Source organism: Notechis scutatus, chromosome 10 (genome assembly GCF_049901735.1).
Source record: "Notechis scutatus isolate UNSWTSFEM ecotype Mainland chromosome 10, rNotScu1.2, whole genome shotgun sequence".
NCBI lineage: Eukaryota > Metazoa > Chordata > Lepidosauria > Squamata > Elapidae > Notechis > Notechis scutatus.
The window spans coordinates 20,874,133-20,894,133 of NC_142018.1; the positions used below are offsets into that span (position 1 = coordinate 20,874,133).

Below are 20,001 nucleotides of genomic sequence, written 5' to 3' on the forward strand. Positions count from 1 at the left end.
CCCTCCTCTTTATTTCTCTTGCTTGGCATCCCCCTCTAAAGAGGTTTTGGGGTACTGCCCCATCCCCAATAAACAGGGGGGGTGTGTGGAGAGAGAAGGGGAGAGGGAGAGAGAAATAGAGAGAGAGAAGGAGGGAAAGGACAGAGGAGGGAGGGAGAGAGACAGCGAAAGAGGGAAGAGGGAGAGAGAGAGGAGGGAGACAGAGAAAGGAGGTGGGAGGAGGGAGAGGAGAGAGGGAAAGGAGAAAAGAGAGAGAGAAAGAAAGAAAGAGAGAGGGAGGGAGGAAGGAAGGAAGGAAAGAGGGGGAGAGAGAGGAGGGAGGGAGAGATAGGATAGAGGAGGGAGAGTGAAGGAGAGAGAGAAGGAGAGAGGAGAGAGAGAAAGAGAGAGGGGAGGGAGAAATAGAGAGAGAGAAGGAGGGGGAGAGAGAAGGAGGGAAAGGACAGAGGAAGGAGGGAGAGAGAGAAGGGGGCGAAAGAGTGGGAAGGAGAGAATGGGGAGAGAGAGAGAGAGGAGGGAGACAGAGAGAGAGAAGGAGGGAGGAGGGAGAGGAGAGAGAGAAAGGAGAAAAAAAGAGAGAAAGAAAGAGAGAAGGAGGGAGGGAGAGAGAGAGAGAGAGAGAAAGAGAGAGAAGGAGGGAGGGAGAGAGAGTGAAGGAGAAAGAGAAGAGAGGGAAAGAGAGAGAGAAGAGAAAGGAATTTCGGGGTTGACCCCTGACCGGGAGGAAGTGTCCCACACTCTGGGGCCTTCATTGCCCTCACCCAGGGGTCCAAGGGGTGCTTTCTTCCCTTTGAGAGGCTGCAGAAGCTTCCCCAGGTAGGAAAAATGGAGGAGACGGCTGGCAGAGAAGCTGGCAAGGGCCATCCTACAGCAGTGGGGTGTGTGTGTGTGTGTGTGTGTGGAGGGGTTGGCGAACAGTTTCGAAACAGTCTTCCACTCTCTCACACACTGACAGGACGCTAGCCAGATGAATCCTGATGGATGCTGGTCCTCCCCCAAAATTAACCCCCCTCCACATAAGTTTCTGTAGCAAAGCAGGGGTATCCAGCTAGTATTTTATGAAAGTGTTTGCAGGTGGGAAAAATCTGATTTCCTCTCTGTATTTTTTTCTCTCGCTCCCTTTGGTCTTTTTTCAAGCACTTTCTGAATTCTGGTGTGCTGGTCATTGGGGGTTTCTGGATCTGCAGCCTGGTTTGGCCAAATGCGTGGAGCTTCCATGTACAGGGACTGTCTACACAGGCAACAAAGTGTTCAAAGGGTTTTTTTTTTTCTCCCGTGAAGCAAGAAACACCCTAGATGGTTGATAGCAGTGGATGACTTATGGCAGGTTTACTTTTTCAATTGGGTTTTAATCTTTCATCCACAAGGGTGTGTCGAAAGGGTGGACGTATTTATTCTTCTAGGCTCATTAGCGTTCGATCCCCTTGGTCCCAATTTTTAGAAACCTTACACGCATCCTCTAGAAGAAACCCAACTAAATCTTAGAAGGGCAAGTCCTCAGTTTTGAAGGGGAATCCCCTAGATCTGCAGAAGCACAAAAAATAATAATAATATTTAGGTGTACAAATATAAGGAAAAAATCCAAAATGAAAACAGGGTTTGGTGGTTTTTTCTGGTGGGGGGGCTCAGAATGGAGAATTTATGCCTTGGCAGGGGGTGATGGGGGGCAAAAATTCAAATTTCCAACAGGTGGTAGCTGGAATCCTAAAACAGCAGCATCTCACCCAGCAGAAGCAAATAAATTCACCTCCAGATCTTTTATCCACTTTAATTCTAGGTTGCAAATGCCTGAGTAACCTGCAGAAATAATGTAAGGTCTGCTTGGGGCAGGGGATTGGACGAGATGACCTACAAGGTCTCTTCCAACTCTATTAATCTGTATCTGCATTTTTTTCTCCCATCCATGTGGCAACCATCCAGCAATTTCTTCTTCCACCACAGGGAGGGGTAGAAAGTGCTGTTTTCACCTCAAAAAGAAGAGATCCTTTTTGTGTGTGTGCAAGGGATGAAAATCCAGTTTGACTTGAAGTAATTAAAACTCTTCCTCCTTCATTTGAAAACCCATTAGGGGATTAGAGGAAGGGAGGGCCAGGAGGGGGGGAAATTAATTACAAATCCTATTTGGCAGCCCAAGGCTGCTAATTTCAGAATCCCAGGGATGGATTTTCCTTAAGATTAATTTGCTGCTGTTCTTTCTTTCTTTTTTTTTGAAAGGAGAAACCTTGAAGATTAATGAATCATTGTGCAGTTCTGTGCATTTTTCAGGAAAGGCAGCTGTCTCTAGGATTGCAAACTTAATGGATATGCATTGTTGGCTTCCCTTACATACCAGCATGTACTAAATTCCCTTAGGCTCTCTGGATAATGGTGTAGCCTTGGTTTTATTTCAGTTTGACTTTCTATGAATTTATCAAAGCATAAAATACAAGCATATGAAGAAAAAATGAACTGCCTCACAGCTCATTAGGAACTCAAAGCTAAGCTGCCCAACTAGACTTTGGGTTGGGTTGTGTAAATACTGCAACGTGTGGAGCTTTTTGTTCAGGAAGCAAATCATCAGGTGTGTAAGCTGGCATGTCTTTTCCATATCTTCTGAGCTACTGGATATAAAAATAAAGAGCAAATAGCCAAGCAGCTTGGAACAGGAAGTTCTGCTGGGAATTGTAGTTCTGCTATATCTGGTGGAGTCCATAAGACTTATTTTGGGGCTTCTCCAAGGATATTTGCAATATGTTTGTGGGCTTGTGCTGTTGATGTGTAAGGGTTGGACTGGAAGTGTGATGATATTTGTTGATATCAACCCCTTTTCTGGATGTATCAGGGGCTCCCTGATTTTAAAGACAGAACTTCTGAACTGGTGGCTGAATTCATGGTGGAAACAGTGCCTAGATATACCACGGGTGTTCGTGCAAATTTCCCAGCCATTTCTACGAACAGTTCAATGGAGAAACATTGATGGGGACAAATTCCAGAAGATCATTTACAAACTGTCATGATTCAACCGTGTCTTTGGGGAAGCAGTCCATGAAAACAGAATATTCATTGATCAACTCTTGAATGAAATCTTGACTTGGAAAGTTTCTTGTTGTACAGACCATAGCTTGCTCCCTATTTTCCAGGGTTTATTTTAAGGATATAATATTGCTTTTGTCTACAATATTTCAAGCTGTATTGTCTTCTACTAGCCCTGCGGGGAAAAGCTTGTCTTTTTTATTTATTTTCCACTTAGTCTGGAGATCCTGGATATGGGAAGTTGTTCCATGCGTCTATAAAAAGAGCTTTTGTATTTGGAAATGATGGCTGTGTGTGGCACCCTGGAAATCATTTTTGCCCAATATTGTAATTAATGTTCAGCCTCACGAGCCAATGAAGACAGCTCATGAGCACTTTAATTGAAAAGTTACATATCAAAAATGTAAATTTCTGGTGAGAGTTGTTGCAAATTATTGGATTGGTGTTGGCCATCGTCAGGTTTCTGGTGCTGATTGGCTGAATTGAGGTGACATCATGGAATGTTTAGTTACTTTGGGAACATATTTTGGGAGGAAGAGAAAACGGGTGGATGGAGTGAATGGAGAAATGTTTTGGGGGCTGAGGAAAGCTAAGGAAACCCAGAAATGTGAAGATTCATGATGAGCACTGAGCAGGCAATGGAGTGAATTCAAATTTAAGTCCAGATTTATTTCTTATAGTGAACCACCCCAAAATATATATGAAAAGCTCAGCACTGGTGGCCAGATATAAGGCAGACAATATAACAGACCTTTAAAAATGCAATCCTAAGAACTGGACGAACAGAAACTTGAATGAATTACAAGAAAAGAAAAAAAAACTTTGGATAAAATAGAAATGGGGTAAAATAGGAATGCAGTAAAATGAAGGAAAAGGGATAGAGAAGGGAAGGGAAGGGAAGGAGGAGAGATTGGAAGAAGTAAGAGTAGAGATGGACAATCTCTAGGAAGCCAAGATCTGTCCCTAACATTTGATAGAGCTGAAGGTCGTCTCACAAGTGGGCAAAAGTTACTTTTCTTAAATGTGGTTTGTGATTTTAGGACTTAAATTATGTTTTTATGCCTCTCCCTTCCTCCAAATGGCAGGAAGTGTCCAAGGTCAGCACCTGCTAGGGGTTCTCCCCCCTCTCCAGGCTCACAACCCTTCACTAAGGATCCCAAGATGATCAAGAGGGACTTGGAAGATGTCTCACCATACATGAGACAGGATGGAGGAGGAAAAAGGAGAAGGAGGCTATAAACTGATTTCCAGCAGATTAGAAAATCAGGGACAAGCTATTGCCAAAAAGGATCTCAAAATTGCCCAAAAGGGGAGACCCAAGGACCCAGAAGCTATGAGGGTGAGCTGCAATAGTGGGATTCCAATAATTTAACAACCCGTTTCGGCCTGAATGATTTCTTCCAACAACCAGTTCAACAAACTGCTCAGAAAGTTAACGACTGGTTCATTCAAAGTGGTGCGAACAGGCTGAATCCCATCATTGGTTGAGTTGCCCAGCCGGTTCATTCACATCCTTTGCATTGTTGTGTTTCCTAGAATCAGCGGCCCCATCGCAGGCCAAGGAGCTTGGAGAGGACCTGAGAAAAGGAATTGCGTTTCTTTCTGGTGAGTGGAATCGAGTTGTTGTTTTTTTCTTCGTGCCTATTAGAAAGTCTCTTTTGAGAGGGGTGGACTGACTGTCAGAACACACAGACTTTGTCTTCCTAGAGTCGGTGCAGCTTGAGAAGCAGAGAAATGCATTTTGGGAAGTGGGAAGGGGGTCCATCAGGTGACTTGGCCTTATTGGCCTTGTTCTCCAGAGACTGAAGGTTGAAGGTCAAGCCCTCTATTGACTTCCTTCTTATGAGTCTCAAACATATATGAGCCAGAGCTGTCTTCCATTGCATAGAAAGGAGGGAGAGTAGTAGTAGTAGTAGTAGTAGTAGTAATAGTAATAGAGGAGGAGGAGGAGGAGGAGGAGGAGGAGGAGGAGGAGGAGGAGGAGGAGGAGGAGGAGGGAGGAGGAGGAGGAGGAGGAGGAGAAAAACAGGCACCTCTTTTTCTGTCGTTCTCCAGATGTTGAGATTTAATGTACACAAAAATAGGTGGTGACTTTTGGCTGATGCCAGGAGAGGAATCAACTGGGGAGGAGAGATTTCCATTCCTCATTGGAGGGAGGGAGGAAGGAAGGAAAGAAGGAAGGAGGGAAGGTAAGAGAAAGAGAAGAAAGAAAGAAAGAAAGAAAGAAAGAAAGAAAGAAAGAAAGAAAGAAAGAAAGAAAGAAAGAAAGAAAGAAAGAAAGAAAGAAAGAAAGAAAGAAAGAAAGAAAGAAAGAAAAGAAGAGGGGAGGGAGGGAGGGAGGGAGGAAAGAAGCAAGGAATGAAGGAAAGAAGAAGGGAGGGAGGGAGGAAATAATAGAATATGGTTTAGTGAGTGGTTTTGAGTCCCTTTTTCATTTTTCCTGTCTAGGTGGGAGAGGAAAAGGCAAGGAGTGGATTGTCACATTTCCAGAAAATCCCACTTTCAGCCAAGTGCCCGAGGAGGTCATAACGAAACTTCTAACCTACCTGGCATGGATCCCAAGGTATACCTCTTACCTTAGAGAAGTGTTTCTCAACCCTCAGCATGGACCTCATTGCCCAGAATTCCCCAGCCAGAATAACCATGGGTGAGAATTCTGGGAGTTGAAGTTCAGACTCCTGGAAATTGCCAAGATTGGGTATCCCTGCTTTAGAATCCCGTTGCAATTAAAATGTTTGCCTCCCAAAAGCAGGGTTTTTTTTTTTTGTTTAAAAAAAGTCTGGTTTTGCAATTCAGTGTAGATTTGATCCCTGCAATGTTAATTTTGTGCTGTCAATGGGTGTTGTTTTTTTTCTTATCCTCTAGCCAACGCAGACCAGAAAGCAAATTTATCCTCATCCTGGACAGAAGGTTAGATACCTGGATGTCAGTCAAGATGGCTCTCCAAAAAATAGCAGTAAGTTCTTGTGGACTTTGGCTTTAAGGAATAGAATTGAGCTGTGAGGTCCTTGATGCTCTCTGAGGTTCCTCGTTTTCTTCCAGACATTTCCTCAGCCAACTAGAGAGTTGAAAGCCACGTGTCTTAAGGCTGCCAAGATTGAGAACCACTAGGCCAATATTGTCCATTGGTACAAACCAGCTGCTACTTTCCAAGGTTCAGGTGAAAGTTAGGTCTCCCATCACTTCATATTGCCACATTTTAAGTCGGAAAACCTACAGACTGAATCCAGATTCTGTACTTCTTAATCTCAGGTTGAGTTAAAAAGGCCTTCTGGACTAAAATCGAGTAGAGTAACCCATATTCTTCCAATCAACCATGAATAATCATCTTCAGATTTGCCTGTTCCTGCCTACTTTCATAATGTTACTATAATTTCCTCCTCCTCCTCCCTCCTCCTCCTCCTCCTCCTCCTCCTCCTCCTCCTCCTCCTCCTTCTTTCTCCTCTTCCTCCTCCTCCTCCTCCTCTTCTTCTTTCTCCTCCTCCTCCTCCTCCTCCTCCTCCTCCTCCTCCTCCTCCTCCTCCTCCTCCTCCTCCTCCTCCTCTTCTTCTTCTCCTCCTCCTCCTCCTCCTCCTCCTCCTCCTCCTCCTCCTCCTCCTCCTCCTCCTCCTCCTCCTCCTCCTCCTCCTCCTTTTCCTTCTCCTCCTCCTCCTCCCTCTTCTTCTTCACCTCCTCCCTTCTCCTTCCTTCTCCCTTCTCCTTTTTCCACGGCTATATTCAGAGTTGTCAGACATATCACATGCCTTCTAGCCACCAACCATCAATGGTACATGTGTTCTACCAACCTTTCTGGTTGGTAGAAAACACAAAGAAAATGATATTTCCCCCCCTCATTCTGGAAAAAAAGACTTCTAATGCTCTGGGCAGGTTGGCTTCTTTGAAGAAGCACATTTCTTCCATTGAGAAAAAGGAACTTCTGCATTCCACCTTAAAAATGCACAGCTGTATTTGGCCACCGAGTGTCTCTCTTTTTCTCTCAGGTTTCTCCCCTTTCTCCTTTCCGTCCTCTCTTTTACCGGTAGCTGGGCCAACAGCCATTCCTCTCTTTTTCTGGCACGTTGGCTGGCTCTGCTTTCCCCAGCCTCAGGAATTCAGATTATCTGACGGGCCGTTTTTGAAGGGATGAACCTCTGATTATGGGCATAGGTGGTTTCCCTGGGTGAAATCCTGGGGAAGCCAGCTTTGCGGGGACTCAGCTGCTGGTGCAAAAGCCCAGGGTGAAAACCCCAGCTTCATGCTGGAGCCGACACTTTTGACAATGCCGCATTGACATTTGGGCAGCAGAGGCCGGCTGGCCGTGTGGGTCGCTGTGGGGGAGATGGCCGAGGCCGGTTCGCCAAGAGGCATGATGTGGTGCCGAAGAAATGCGGTAAGAGCCTGCAGGCTGTGTCATTTTGTGTTCCTTTGCAAACGCCTGCTGGAAGGCGGCTGGTCTTTGGATTCAGCTGCAGGAATCCGGGCTTAGCATCTTCTCTCTAGGACAAAGAAAGGGTAGAACGTGGTGCTTAGAAAGGAGGCAGGAAAGGAACAGGCAGCGGAGGCTTCCTTGCAGCTGACCTTTCTTTCTGTCCTCCTTGGAGTCATCCAAAGGGCTTCTTGGGGGTGACCTGGGCAGTTTGGCATCCAGGCTGAAACGTGGCGTGCTGGAAATAATTGTCTGACTCTTCTTTTTTTTTTTTTTAACGTTCTGCTTTTTACCTCCTGGGAAACACGGATGCATTTGGAATTTGTGTGTGTGTGTGCGTGTGTGTGTGTAGAGACATAAATGAGAGAGAGAGAGGAGAGAGAGAAAGAGGGAGAGATGATAGATAGGAGAGAGAGAGAAAAGGGAGAGATGATAGATAGAGAAAAGAGAGATGATAGAGAGAGAGAGAGAAAGAGAGAGGGAGGGATGATAGATAGATAGATAGATAGATAGATAGATAGATAGATAGATAGATAGATAGATAGATAGATAGATAGATATGGATGGAGGAAGGGAGAGAGAGAGGGGGAGGGACAGAAGGGGGGACCAGTGAAGGAGACCAATGACTCAAACATGAATTCTTCTTTTCAAGGCCTCCTGCACTCAATGGGAAGAATCCTTAACAAAAAAAAAATCAGGCCAGGCTTTTTAACCTACTCATAAAGAAGATTGCATGTAATATATTCTAACTGGCTTTATTATTAGACTTCATTATTGCTACTACTAGGAATAAACCTTTTTTTTTTTCCCTGCGGGTTCTCCCACCCCAATGTTTGAAGAAATGGCCTTTTCTTAAAAATAGGAAAAAAAAGAAAAGAAAATTATTTTGGAGGCTGGTTTTGAAAACTTTATTTAGCCTGCCCTGAGGCGTGCGCCTGTGGAAGGGAAATTGGACAAGCAGTTGAGAGTAGAATCTCCCAGCACAGTATTCTCTCTGGCTTTTGGTCTCATCTCTATCTTGCAAAGAGAAGGAAGGAAGGGAGGGAGGGAAGGAGGATGAATGAATGGAAGGATGGAAGGAAGGAAGGAAAATGAAGGAAGGAAGGAAGAAGGAAGGAAGGAGGGAGGAAGGAAGGAAGGAAGGAAGGAAGGATGGAAGGATGGAAGGAAGGAAGGAAGGAAAAATGAAGGAAGGAAGGAAGGAAGGAAGGAAGGAAGGAAGGAAGGAAGGAAGGAAGGAAGGAAAGAAAGAAAGAAAGAAAGAAGAAAGAAAGAAAGAAAGAAAGAAAGAAAGAAAGAAGAAAGAAAGAAAGAAAGAAAGAAAGAAAGAAAGAGGGAGGGAGGAGGTAAGGAAGGAAGGAAGGAAGGAAGGAAGGAAGGAAAAGAGAGAAGACAGAGAGGAAGAGAGAGAGGGAGGCAGGGACAGAGGGAGGGAGTAAAAGTAACAAACATCTTTATTTTCATTTTGGAATAAAGCAGGCCTTATACTGGGACTAGTTGTATCAGATACCCTAGATGGGAGGAAATCCCCCTTCACACCTCCAGGCACCAAATACAGCCTGTGTGGTTCTAACTCCCCCTCCCCCAATTAATGTCTAGGTAAAGGTGAACTGGAACTGACACACCCACTTCCCATCCACTTGTGTCTGGCTAATCTTCAGAACCTTCCTTTTGTGGTCCTCTGGGGGTGGGGGGGGGAGAACTGGGGGCAAAGATCCTCAGGTCTCGCCTTTGCAAACCATTCCTGAGCCTCCACTGATGAAGGATGAAGGGGTGAGTTTGGCTGATTCCTCCCACGCTGCACGGCATGAAAGAGCCAACTGGCAGAATTCCCACCGGCTTAAATTGGACACTGTTATCAATTCATTTGCATCCGCTCATTAGTTGAGGCTTGCTTAAAAATAGCTCTTAGGAGTGTGATGTCTTTTGAGGGCGAGGATGGAAGTGGTCACGACATCATTATTAAGCGAGGTCATGTATAATGAATGATTGAGGGAACTGGGTATGTCTAGGCTAACAAGGAGAAGGACTAGGGGTGACATGATAGCAATCTTCCCAGACTTGAGGGGCTGCCCCAAAGAAGAGGCGGTCAAGCTATTCTCCAAAATACCTGAAGGCAAGGCAAGAAGCAAATGGATGGAAACAAATCAAGGAGAGATCCAACCTAGAATTAAGGAGGAATTTCTTGACAGTGAGAACAATTAAATCAGTGGAACAGCTTGCTCCATCACTGGAGATCTATGGAAATACTCAAGTCTGAACAGAGATGAAGACGCTTCTTGGATGAGAAGCAAAAACTTCTTCAAAGAAAAAACAGAAAGCCCAGTTGTCTCTTGAAAAAAAGCACCTTTGGGAGGTCCATCACTGGAAATTTTTAAGAAGAGACTGGACAGCCATTTGTCCAGTATGGTATGGGATCTCCTGCTTGAGCAAGGAGATGGATCAGCATTCACATGTTCCTCTAATCCAGAAGTTGATTTCTTGTGTTCTGAGGAAAGCAGAGGATTCGGTTCATCCTTGCTGTTGACATTTCTGTTGACTGTCGATGTGTCTTAACAGATTTACAGAGCTGGAAAAGGCCTTGTAGGTCATTTCTGAGAGATGGCGGTCCAGTCTCTTCTTGAAAGCCTCCAGGGATGAAGCTCCCACAACTTCTGAAGGCAACTTCTGTTCCATGGGTTGATTGTTCTTACTGTCAGAAAATTTCTCCTTATTTCCAGGTTGAATCTCTCTTTGTTCAGTTTCCATCCATTATTCCTTGTCTGGCCTTCAGGGGCTTTGGAAAATAGTTTGACCCCTTCCTCCTCTCTGTGGCAGCACCTCAAATATTGGAAGATGCTTTCCTGTCTCCTCTGGTCCTTCTCTTCCCTAGACTAGCCATACCCAATTCCTGCAATCATTCATCGTATGTTTTAGCCTCCTGTCCCCTCATCATCCTGGTTGCTCTTCTCTGCACTCTTTCTAGAGTCTCAACATCTTTTTATAGTGTTTTTTATAGTGTCTGTCAGATCAGAGTGCTGTTCTACAAATGATACGAAATTTAAACCTTATTAGAAAGCGGAATTCAAACACTGAAGGAATCCAGCTGTTTTGTTTCAGTGGAAAAGGACTGAATTGCAGTATTTTGGCACAGCGGGTGAAAGGAAAATGTGCATTTCTATCTGGATTTCTGGTGTGAGGTCTCACGCTGGGGTACAATATCAATTGCCAATGATGTGAAACTTTAATTCGTGCTCATTAGCATTCCTTTGACAAAGTGTTCGTGAGAGGGCCACCGTTAAAACCTTGCTGAAATGAAAATGTTTCCTTAAGACTTTTCCCCCTCCTCCTATGTTTTATCACCAGCTTTTCTCTGTGTCCCACAGAACGGGGTCCCCAACCACCGGTCCGGGACAGTACCAGTCCGCGGAACAAGTCCTACCGGGCCGCTGGTTGCTGGGCACCGCCATCTTTTTGATGAAAAAGTGCTTCCGGTGAGCTTTTCTGGGTAGAAAGCTCACGGAAGCACTTTCATCAAAATAAGCGGCGCCGCGCTTCCAGTGAGCTTTTCCGGGTAGAAAGCCATTTCTACCCGGAAAAGCTCACAGGCTGGCGCGCATCATCTTTTGATGAAAAAGTGCTTCTGGTGAGGTCACTGGAAGCACTTTTCATCAAAAGATGGCGGCCCAGCTGATGCGATACCGGCCGCGGCGCCAGCTGATGCGGTACCGGGCGCGGCATAAAAAGGTTGGGGATCACTGCTACAGAAGAGTCATTAGTGGCTAAGAATTAAAGTGAGGTTGAGGCTGCTAATTTGCTAAAACTTTTATTCCAACGGTAGAAAATTCTAATAGAGAATAACTGCAGCTGAGAGGTGAAGGGTGAGCTCGGTTGTTGTTCTGACCCATGCCCGTTTCCAACAAATCAAACACACTCCAAAAGGAACAGAAACCTTGTAATGCATTTACAAAATCATTAGCTGTGATAAACACAAGCCTTGCCAAACTGTGCGAGACTTGCCAAAAGATAACAGACAAGAAATGATTTGCAAAATAAGAATCTTCAAATACAAACTCAGGATACTGGAATGTCCACGAGGCTGGAGTCTCAAAACATCTTTGCCTTCTGCAAAGAAGGTTCGTTTCACAGCTGGCTTTTATCTTCTTTGAAGGAGGGGCCGTTACCTTGCAGCCTTACTCCCGAATTTCCCATGCTGTTGCAACTGCTCTTTCCTGCTAGCAGCCCTGCACGCACGTGCACTGGGCACAGGCTCCTCGGGAACCTCCTCATCGCTGCTGCCAGCCCCACCACAATCTCTGAAGGCAGCAGTCCACTCCCTGATGGTCCTGGCCCCTCATCTGAGTCCTCGCTCTCCTCAACCATCTGCACCTGCTGCCGGCTAACCACAACAGTTGTTTCTGTGCAGACGTTTTATTACCCTACTAGGTGACTTCATCCGTGCAAGAGAGTGTGAGGTTTGTTTCCGATTCATACACAGTAGTTTGTGCTGCCAGCATTGGTGGGGGTGTAGTTTTCTCCTTGGTGGCTCCTTGATTAGCGATTTTTTTTTCCTACTTGATTGTTTGTCTGGTGTTAATCCCTGCTTATCTGGATATGGGCTGCTGGAGAGGATGTGTTCTGGGCTACTTAGTCTTTTATTCTCTCTTTTGAGTGATGTGTGTCTAGTAAAACCTTCTATGTGTCTAGTAAAACCTTCTTTCTGTAACTGGTTTAGGATTTGGTTCTTATGGGGAAGAATAACATTTATTTATTCGTCTTTCTTTCTAACTCCAGACTTCTTTTCCTGGGAATCTCCACCTTGTGATGGTTCTACGTCCCACTGGGTTTTTCCAGCGCACTTTTACCGACATTGGTTTCCGGTTTAGCCAAGAGGACTTCCTTCTCAAACTTCCGGTGAGATTCCCTGTTGCTTCAAATTGCATTTAATGCCGCAGCTTTGGAATTTGGGGATTTTTTTTAACCAAGTGGGAAATTTTAGAGCTATTCCTCATTGTGCAGTTTTAATTGTAATAGGTATAAAGGTGGAGGCAATATCTTGAAGGACAGCTGCCCTTCATTCAGCAGTATCCATATCAATTGTATGAAGCTTGAGATGTCCTTTGCCCAAGATGACTTCTTTTAGACAAGAGAAAGAGGAAGGAAACAGAAGCAGAATTTAGTTACAATCCCGTCTCTCGGCTGGTTCTGCCATAGCTCGGGATCCCTAGAGAATTGTAACCTGATTTAGCTTGTAGGCTTTGCCAACTCATTGGTTTTCTTTTTAATGTTCTGCTTGGTGATGCTTAGAAGCCACCAAGTCCACTGACTCTTCTGTTTGCTTAGCTAGACCCTCCTATGATCCGTCCTTGAGATCTCCAATAATACTTCCAGTGCTTCTGTAACTGGGTCCATCTGCTTTTGCTGCTGATTGTCCTCCTCATTCTTTTCACCATTCCCATCATCATCACAGCCTTCTCCAGAGAAAACTAGATCTTTGCATCTGGTGTGCAAATAAAGACAATTTGAGCCTTGAGGGAGAACACTGAGTTGATTTGTTCAGTGATCCATTTATTTCTCTGGTCTTCTCCGGAGATCTTCTACAATACCAAAGCTCAAAGGCATCAATACTCTTCCTCTCCTGCTTCTTCAGAATTCAGTTTTCACTTCCGTGGTGTGTCCCAGGGGATAACACAACGTACATGACTCTGAACTTTCTGCCCCAAATTGTCTGTCTGCTCCTCAGGCTGAATCCAATCAATCCACGAACATACCCACAGTGTTCTATCAAATTGAGCTTCTATGCTAAATGGACTTCATGAGGACAAGCAACTCTGATTGACTTTTCTTTCTCCCACTCCCTCCACCTTCTCTAGGTGGTAATGCTGAGTTCCGTCAGTGAACTACTGACATACATCGATGAAAAGCAATTGACACCCGAATTCGGAGGCACCTTGGAGTATTGCCATAGTGAGTGGGTCATCTTCAGAACGGTACGTTTATGAGGTTAACATTTTTATACCAATATTCTGGGTTTATGACTCCATATTGGCAACAGGAAAGGCATCCGGCCAGTAAACACTCAGCTTCACTCAGTTACCCTGACTCCATCCCGATGCAAGGGATTACGATGTCATTAAAAGACAAAAAAATAATTCTGAGTTTATTAGCTGAGCCTCCGGGGCTCCATGTCTACACCTGAATGGACTGGAAGGATATGGCCAAAGTCTGCATAAAAAAACAACAACCTAGCCTTGCCTACATAATAAGAAATATTCCTTGTTGTCTGGAAATCATTGTCTGGAAATCAAACCAGCACTTTCCAAACACCAGTGGAGGGAAGGTGGGATCCATCAGCATCTCAGGGGGAACCTTAATCCGATTTTACTGAAGAAATGCCTAAAACAACAATGTTTGCTTGCTAGGCTATAGAAAGCTTTGCACTCACGGTGAAGGAAACCGCTCAGATGTTGCAATCTTTTGGCATGGAGTTAGCTGAAACACAACTGCCGGATGAAACTTATTCCATTGAGCGCATCCTGGCCCTGCGGACGGAGAAATACTATCAGCTAAAGGCAAGTTGAAAGAAATCGTAGCCATTTCCTTGCTGTTCCGGTATTAATTTGCCAACCTTCAGTCCTGGATTCGGTTCATCAGTCATGGCAAACCCTAGTTTGTTGAGTAAGACAGGGGAAGTTGAGCCCCTCCTAGAATAACCTTCATGGTGGTTGGGGGAATCATCTGGATCAGAAGACCTTTGCTGTCTTTTGCAGGAAGACATCACTGCAGTTACCAAAGAAGGGAAGATGTTGTTGTGTAGTTTAGAAGAACCAGACATGGAAGGTCTGGAAGAGGACAAGCAACAAGAGAGATCCAGCGACTGGGAGACTGTCCATCGGTGAGTATCGTGAACCTGAAGCTTAGTTTTAGGCTGAGTGACTAGAAGTTCAGGTGGAGCTGCCCAAAGCGATTCAAAGGAGAACATCAGGTAAACATTGGCTGAGTCAAAGAAGTCATCTTAAGAGATATAATGTCACAGAAGACTAGGACAAGCATCTGGTTAAAGGGGGCTTAAACTCTCTTTAATTCATAGATCCCGGCCAATTGCCTAAGTGTAAAAATTTCATGGGCCATCTCCGCTCACAGAACCTTGGTTCTTGTTGTCACCACTTCTTCCTGGCCTCTGTCCAGTTTGTGTTTGTTAAGTTAAGGGCTAGGAATCAAACATGGTCATGCAGGCCCAGGTCAGTTCCTTCAAACGCCAAGGTTAAAAGGTTGTAGAGTAGTAGATGAATTGGAAAAGGATAAATGGCCAATTTTGCTGGCGATCGTGGAAAGAGGTGGGTCAGAAGAATGGAAAAACTCCTTAGAATTAATACAAAGTGGTGTGCTGTGCCCCACAACCCCAATTTATGGATGTTATTTTAGCCTTTGTCCACAAATCAGCCACTCTTCCCCGATTCCAGTTTTCACTTAAGAAGGCCAGAAATCGGAAGGCTATGTAATCTCAAAACTGGTTGACGTCAAAACCAAGGTAGACTTTCTAGATTGAGCTGTGGGTAAATCCCTGTGAGTCCTTTGGATAGATGTAGGACAGAAGACATGGAGAAACATGCATGGATCCACCAAGTGATTGGCTTTGTTTGCTCCTGCGAGGAAAGCTTACTCACCCAACTGCACGAGATGGAGACAGCTTTTGATGGATTCTGGGAGAAACATCAGCTGAAGATGGAGCAATACTTGGAACTGTGGAAGTTTGAGCAGAATTTCCAAGAGGTGAGAAGAAAAGACTTTGGTCTTTCTGAGAAGTTTCAGAGAAGTAGGAGGTAGTTTCTAATGATTTCAGAAAGGGAGAAATTAGCTTTCTAGTGAGATTTTCTATCAGAAGAGGAACATTTTAAAAATGAATTATTTTGGTATTGGAGGATTGCAAGAAGCCCATTGATAGCCGGTATAACCACTGGGCTGGATCTAATATTTTTGCCTTTTTCCTCCATATCTCTTTCCCTCCCCCTCTCTCTCCCCCCTTCCTTCCTTCCTTCCTTCCTTTCTTTCTTCCTTCCTTCCTTCCTCCTTCTTTCCTTCCTCTTCCTTCCCTTTCTTTCCTTCCTTTTCTTTTTTCCTTCCTTCCCTCCCTCCTTTTTTCTTCCTTCCTTCCTTCTTTCCTCTTCTTTCCTTCCTTCCTTACTCCTTCCTTCCTTCCTCTTTCTTTTCTTTTTTCCTTCTTCCTTCCTTCCCTCCCACTCTTACTTTCTTTCTTCCTTCTTTCCTTTTTTCTCCCTTCCTTCCTCTTTCTTTCTTCCTTTTCTTTTTCCTTCTTCCTTCCTTCCCTCCCTCCTTTTTTCTTTCCTTCCTTTTTCCTTCCTTTTTCCTCCTTCTTTCCTTCCCTTTTCTTTTTCCTTCTTCCTTCCTTTCCTCCCTCCTTTTTCTTTCCTTCCTTTCCTTCCTTCCTTTTTCCTCCTTCTTTCCTTCCTTTTCCTTTTTTTTCCTTCTTCCTTCCTTCCCTCCCTCCCCTCTCTCCTTCCTTCCTTCCTTTCTCACCAAAATAGCACACGCCAATACTTAAACCAAGTATTTTTGATGGAGGTTTTTAATATATCCCATTTTTATCAATGCCTTTTGGGGGTGGGAGGCACCAGATCTCACCCCCCACCTCCCCCAAAAAACCAGAGATGGACCTGAATTTTCAAGCAGTGTGAGAGCCACGGACTGCTTTGTGCCTGTTCTAAACAAATGGTGCCACCCTCTGTTTGTTTTGAGTTTATTTCCTTTGAAAGCAAATTTTTTCTCTTTTTCAGCTCAGTAAAGCTCTGGAATTCTTAACAACCCAGCAGCGGGAATTGTTAGACACGGGAGAAAACCTCGCTCAAGTGACGCAAAGGCTCTCAGGAGTTGGATAACTTGGAGCAAACAGCACAGGTGAGTCCTGTTGCCATGGAAAACAGACTTGTGAATATGGACCAGCCTTATGGGAGGTGACTTGGCCTCATGATTTTGACAATAACTCCATCTCCTTTCCCCCTTCCACCACCGTTGTCGTTAAAAGGATCTAACAGCAAAAGCTCACGTCGTGATTCTTCACGGACACCAAATGGCGGCCAGCCACCATTATGCCCTCAACCTGATTTGCCAGCAGTGCAACGAGTTGCGCTACCATTCAGATATCTTGCTGGAGGAAATCAAAAGGAAACACAACAGGCTCCAGCAAACATCAGACCTCCTCACTTCTCTGCAGCAGGTAATCCAAGGATGTAAATGCAGGAAGTCATTGCTTCAACCACCTTTGTCTTCAGTAGGAAATGGTGGAGATGCCCATATTTATATTTTTTTTTCTGTTATTGACCCTGTAAATCCCTTGCAGGGTGGAGTCGGGGCAACTGAATGGAGCTAAGTGTTTACTGGCCAGATGCCCTTCCTGTTGTCAATGCAGAGTTATATTCTCATCATACCCAGAGAGAGAAATATCTGCCTCTACCTAGGATTGAACTCAGAGCCACCTGATTGTGGAGGCAAGAGTCCCACCTCTAGGCCACCGCATGGTAGAGATGCCAGTGGAGATGGGATGATTGTTCGGGGCTTTCTGATTGACCCATAGACCTTCTTTATCCACCCTGTCTCTCCATTAGGCCCTGGAATGTTGCGATGAAGGTGTGTATCTTCTAGCCAACCAGCCACTGGACAAATGCCAGTCCCGGGAAGGAGCTCAGAAAGCTCTCCAAGACATAGAGAAGTTCCTTGAGAGTTCTTCACTGCATTTAAACATAGATCCTCAAGCCCTATCTTCTAATTTTCATCTCATCTTAACACCAGAACTCAAGGTACGTGTAGAGGTCCTCACACACAATCAGTAACTGTTACACTAATGAAACCTAGGTGCAAACTGGCTGCCTCCTGTGGAGAAATTGGCATGCCCGAGTTAGACTGAAAGCACCCAGCTGGCGGTCAAAGAGCCAACCAGTCGAAGACTCCAGAGTTGTTAAGCTTGATGGCCTTCATATGAGGTCATGGTAGCTCCTACGTTGGAGCAACTTCAACGTTTCAGTATCTCAGGTCCATTCAAGACAAGCTGCACCCTGGTGGTCAGAATTGAAGAAGAGAGCCCCTAATTGAAGTAGGATTTGGAACAGTTCAAAAAGCAGAACTTAGATGTACCATTTGGCGCTCATTTTGATACATCTGCTTTCTCCGAAAGCCTCCCTCTGGCTTCCTATTTGTGCCTCCCAATATATCCATGAAATAGGGGGACCAAACGGCCAGGTTCAGCCATTCTAAGTAGCATTTTGAAATTGGGAAGCGGGGTAAGGATATGTTCTTGCCTTTGAGAGCTGTCCAGATTCCAACTCTTTAACCCCTAAATAAACCCAACTGGGCTGAAAAAAGAATCTTCAATGAGTCCTGTTAGCAACATCCCAAGATACTTTTCTGTGACCTCCCAAAAAGTCAAGAAGCTCCCAACCACTTAGATAATTGCACAGTTTTGCTTTTTCCTGTCGCTCTTCCACTATCCATTGGTGAAGCAGGAGGAATCGCTCTTCCAGATGTCCTAGGTAGCTATTTTGAACCAGTAGAAAGTTCATGACGAAAAGCACCTATTGATCTGGAGCATCAACAACTAAGATGGTCTGGAAAGACAGATCCACTGCCCTGAATCCAGTGGTAGGATTCAAAAATGTTACTACCAGTTCTGTGGCTTGGTGGGGTGCTTGGCTTAGTGGGCATGGCTTGGTGGGGTGGCAGGGGACGAATACTGTAAAATCTCCATTCCTTCCCCACTCCTAGGGGAAGGTTATTGCGAAATCTCCATTCTCTCCCCACCCTACTAACCTGCTTTCCAGCTCCGTTCTTCTGTGCAGGGCAACCAAAGAAGACCCAGCCAATCAGCTGGGACTCGGGAGGTGGAGAAGAGATGGGGTTGGCGGGGCCAGTCAGAGGTGGCATTGGCCGGTTCTCCAAACTACTCAAAGTTTCCTCTACCAGTTCTCCAGAACCGGTCAGAACCTGCTGAATACCACCTCTGCCTGAGTCCAAGCAGTCTTCATCTACCTTGGACCTGGACCTGATGAAATGTAATACCCAGTTGTGATTGCTGCTTTTAAGATTCCTATTTTGGGGGGATCCACAGGCTCGGGTACAGATGGTCCAGATCAAGCTGGAGAATGTGCGCAGCATGTTTGAGAACCGGCAGACTTGCTTCAGAAAGCTCGCGGACAAGCAAGTCCGTCCAGTGCAGCTTGTAGCACCCCGGCCAGAATGTCCAGCCCGGTCTAAATCTCCGCTGTTTTCCCCCAAACATGGTAATGTGCATTTGAGTTCCATCGTCCAGAAATATTCATGAGTGGGAAGAAGGAATGGGATTGTGGGGAGGGGGGGTGTTGCATGGGGGAGAATTCATCCAGTGGGCTGTATTGGAGGGCGCCAATGACATCACTCCGCCATCTTTTCACCTCCATTCTCCAAACTTGTCTTTGCCCCATTTTGAAAATAATACCTCAAAGGCAGTGGTGCGATTCAAATTTTTTTACTACCAGTTCCGTGGGCGTGGCTTGGTGGGCGTGGCTTGGTGGGCATGGCAGGGGAAGATTCCTGCAAACTCCCCGTTCCCTCCCCACCCCACTAACCTGCTTTCCAGCTCTGGTCTCCTGTGCAGGGCAACAAAGAAGGACCCAGCCGATCAGCTGGGACTCAATGGGAGGCAGAGAATATATGGGGGTGGGGCCAGTCAGAGGTGGCATTTGCCAGTTCTCTGAAATACTCAAAATTTCTGCTACTGGTTCTCCAGAACTGATCAGAACCTGCTGAATACCACCTCTGCTCGAAGGTCTTGTAGATACCACAGAAATGCACCGAATCCACTGAATTACTTACCAGGTACATTCTATCACATGTGGTGGATGTGTAACTATGCAAGAAAATACTGGAGATTGATGCAGACATGGGTGGAACAAATGGTGGGAGAGCATATTCCATTTAAACCAGAATTATTTCTCTTGGGAATAATGACAGAAGATTATAGGAAAGGTATAGCATATTTAATAATATATAGTATGTATTGACAGCGGCGAGAATGATATACACACAATATTGGAAGAATGAAATCATACCACCAGAAAGAGAGACAATAAGGACAATAATGGCTTGTGCAGAATCGGATAGGCTAATCTCAGAATTGAAAAACCAGGGGGAATCAGAGTACTAGGAAACATAGAATGCGTTTTATCAGTGGTTGCAAAAAAGGGAAGGTCAGAACAGAAATAACCAGGATGAATAGAATTTAAAAGTAAATATTGTATCAATAATATGAATGTTAAGGATCTAGTAATATTTTTGCATGTATGGCAAATGTTGCGCCAAAACAGTGGCACTGTGTTGTATACTTATAGTTGTAAATAATAATAATATATATATTAAAATATTTTTTTTTAAATGCACCAAATTCACAAATGGGATTCCACGGTCCTCCTCCTTCTCACTTCACTTCCATGTGAGGTGAAGGAAGCCCTAGAGCAGGGGTCGCCAACCTTTTGGACCTCAGGGACCACCAAACTCATAATTTTAAATCCCGCGGACCAGAGACCCTGGGAAAATCCCCAAAAAGTCTGCAGGAAAAT

The 20,001-nt window shown here is 45.0% G+C and overlaps 1 protein-coding gene across 1 annotated transcript in view; it reads left to right on the forward strand.

Moving 5' to 3' along the window:
- The window catches only part of MCF2 (MCF.2 cell line derived transforming sequence), a 39,010-nt gene that overhangs the window by 767 nt on the left and 18,242 nt on the right, over positions 1–20,001 (forward strand). Inside the window, 13 exon segments of the mRNA XM_087971910.1 lie at positions 4,549–4,617; positions 5,461–5,575; positions 5,878–5,968; positions 12,191–12,310; positions 13,270–13,386; positions 13,819–13,972; positions 14,171–14,291; positions 15,055–15,169; positions 16,192–16,281; positions 16,283–16,312; positions 16,440–16,631; positions 17,020–17,211; positions 18,516–18,687. Coding sequence (XP_087828036.1) covers positions 4,549–4,617; positions 5,461–5,575; positions 5,878–5,968; positions 12,191–12,310; positions 13,270–13,386; positions 13,819–13,972; positions 14,171–14,291; positions 15,055–15,169; positions 16,192–16,281; positions 16,283–16,312; positions 16,440–16,631; positions 17,020–17,211; positions 18,516–18,687 — 1,578 coding nt within the window.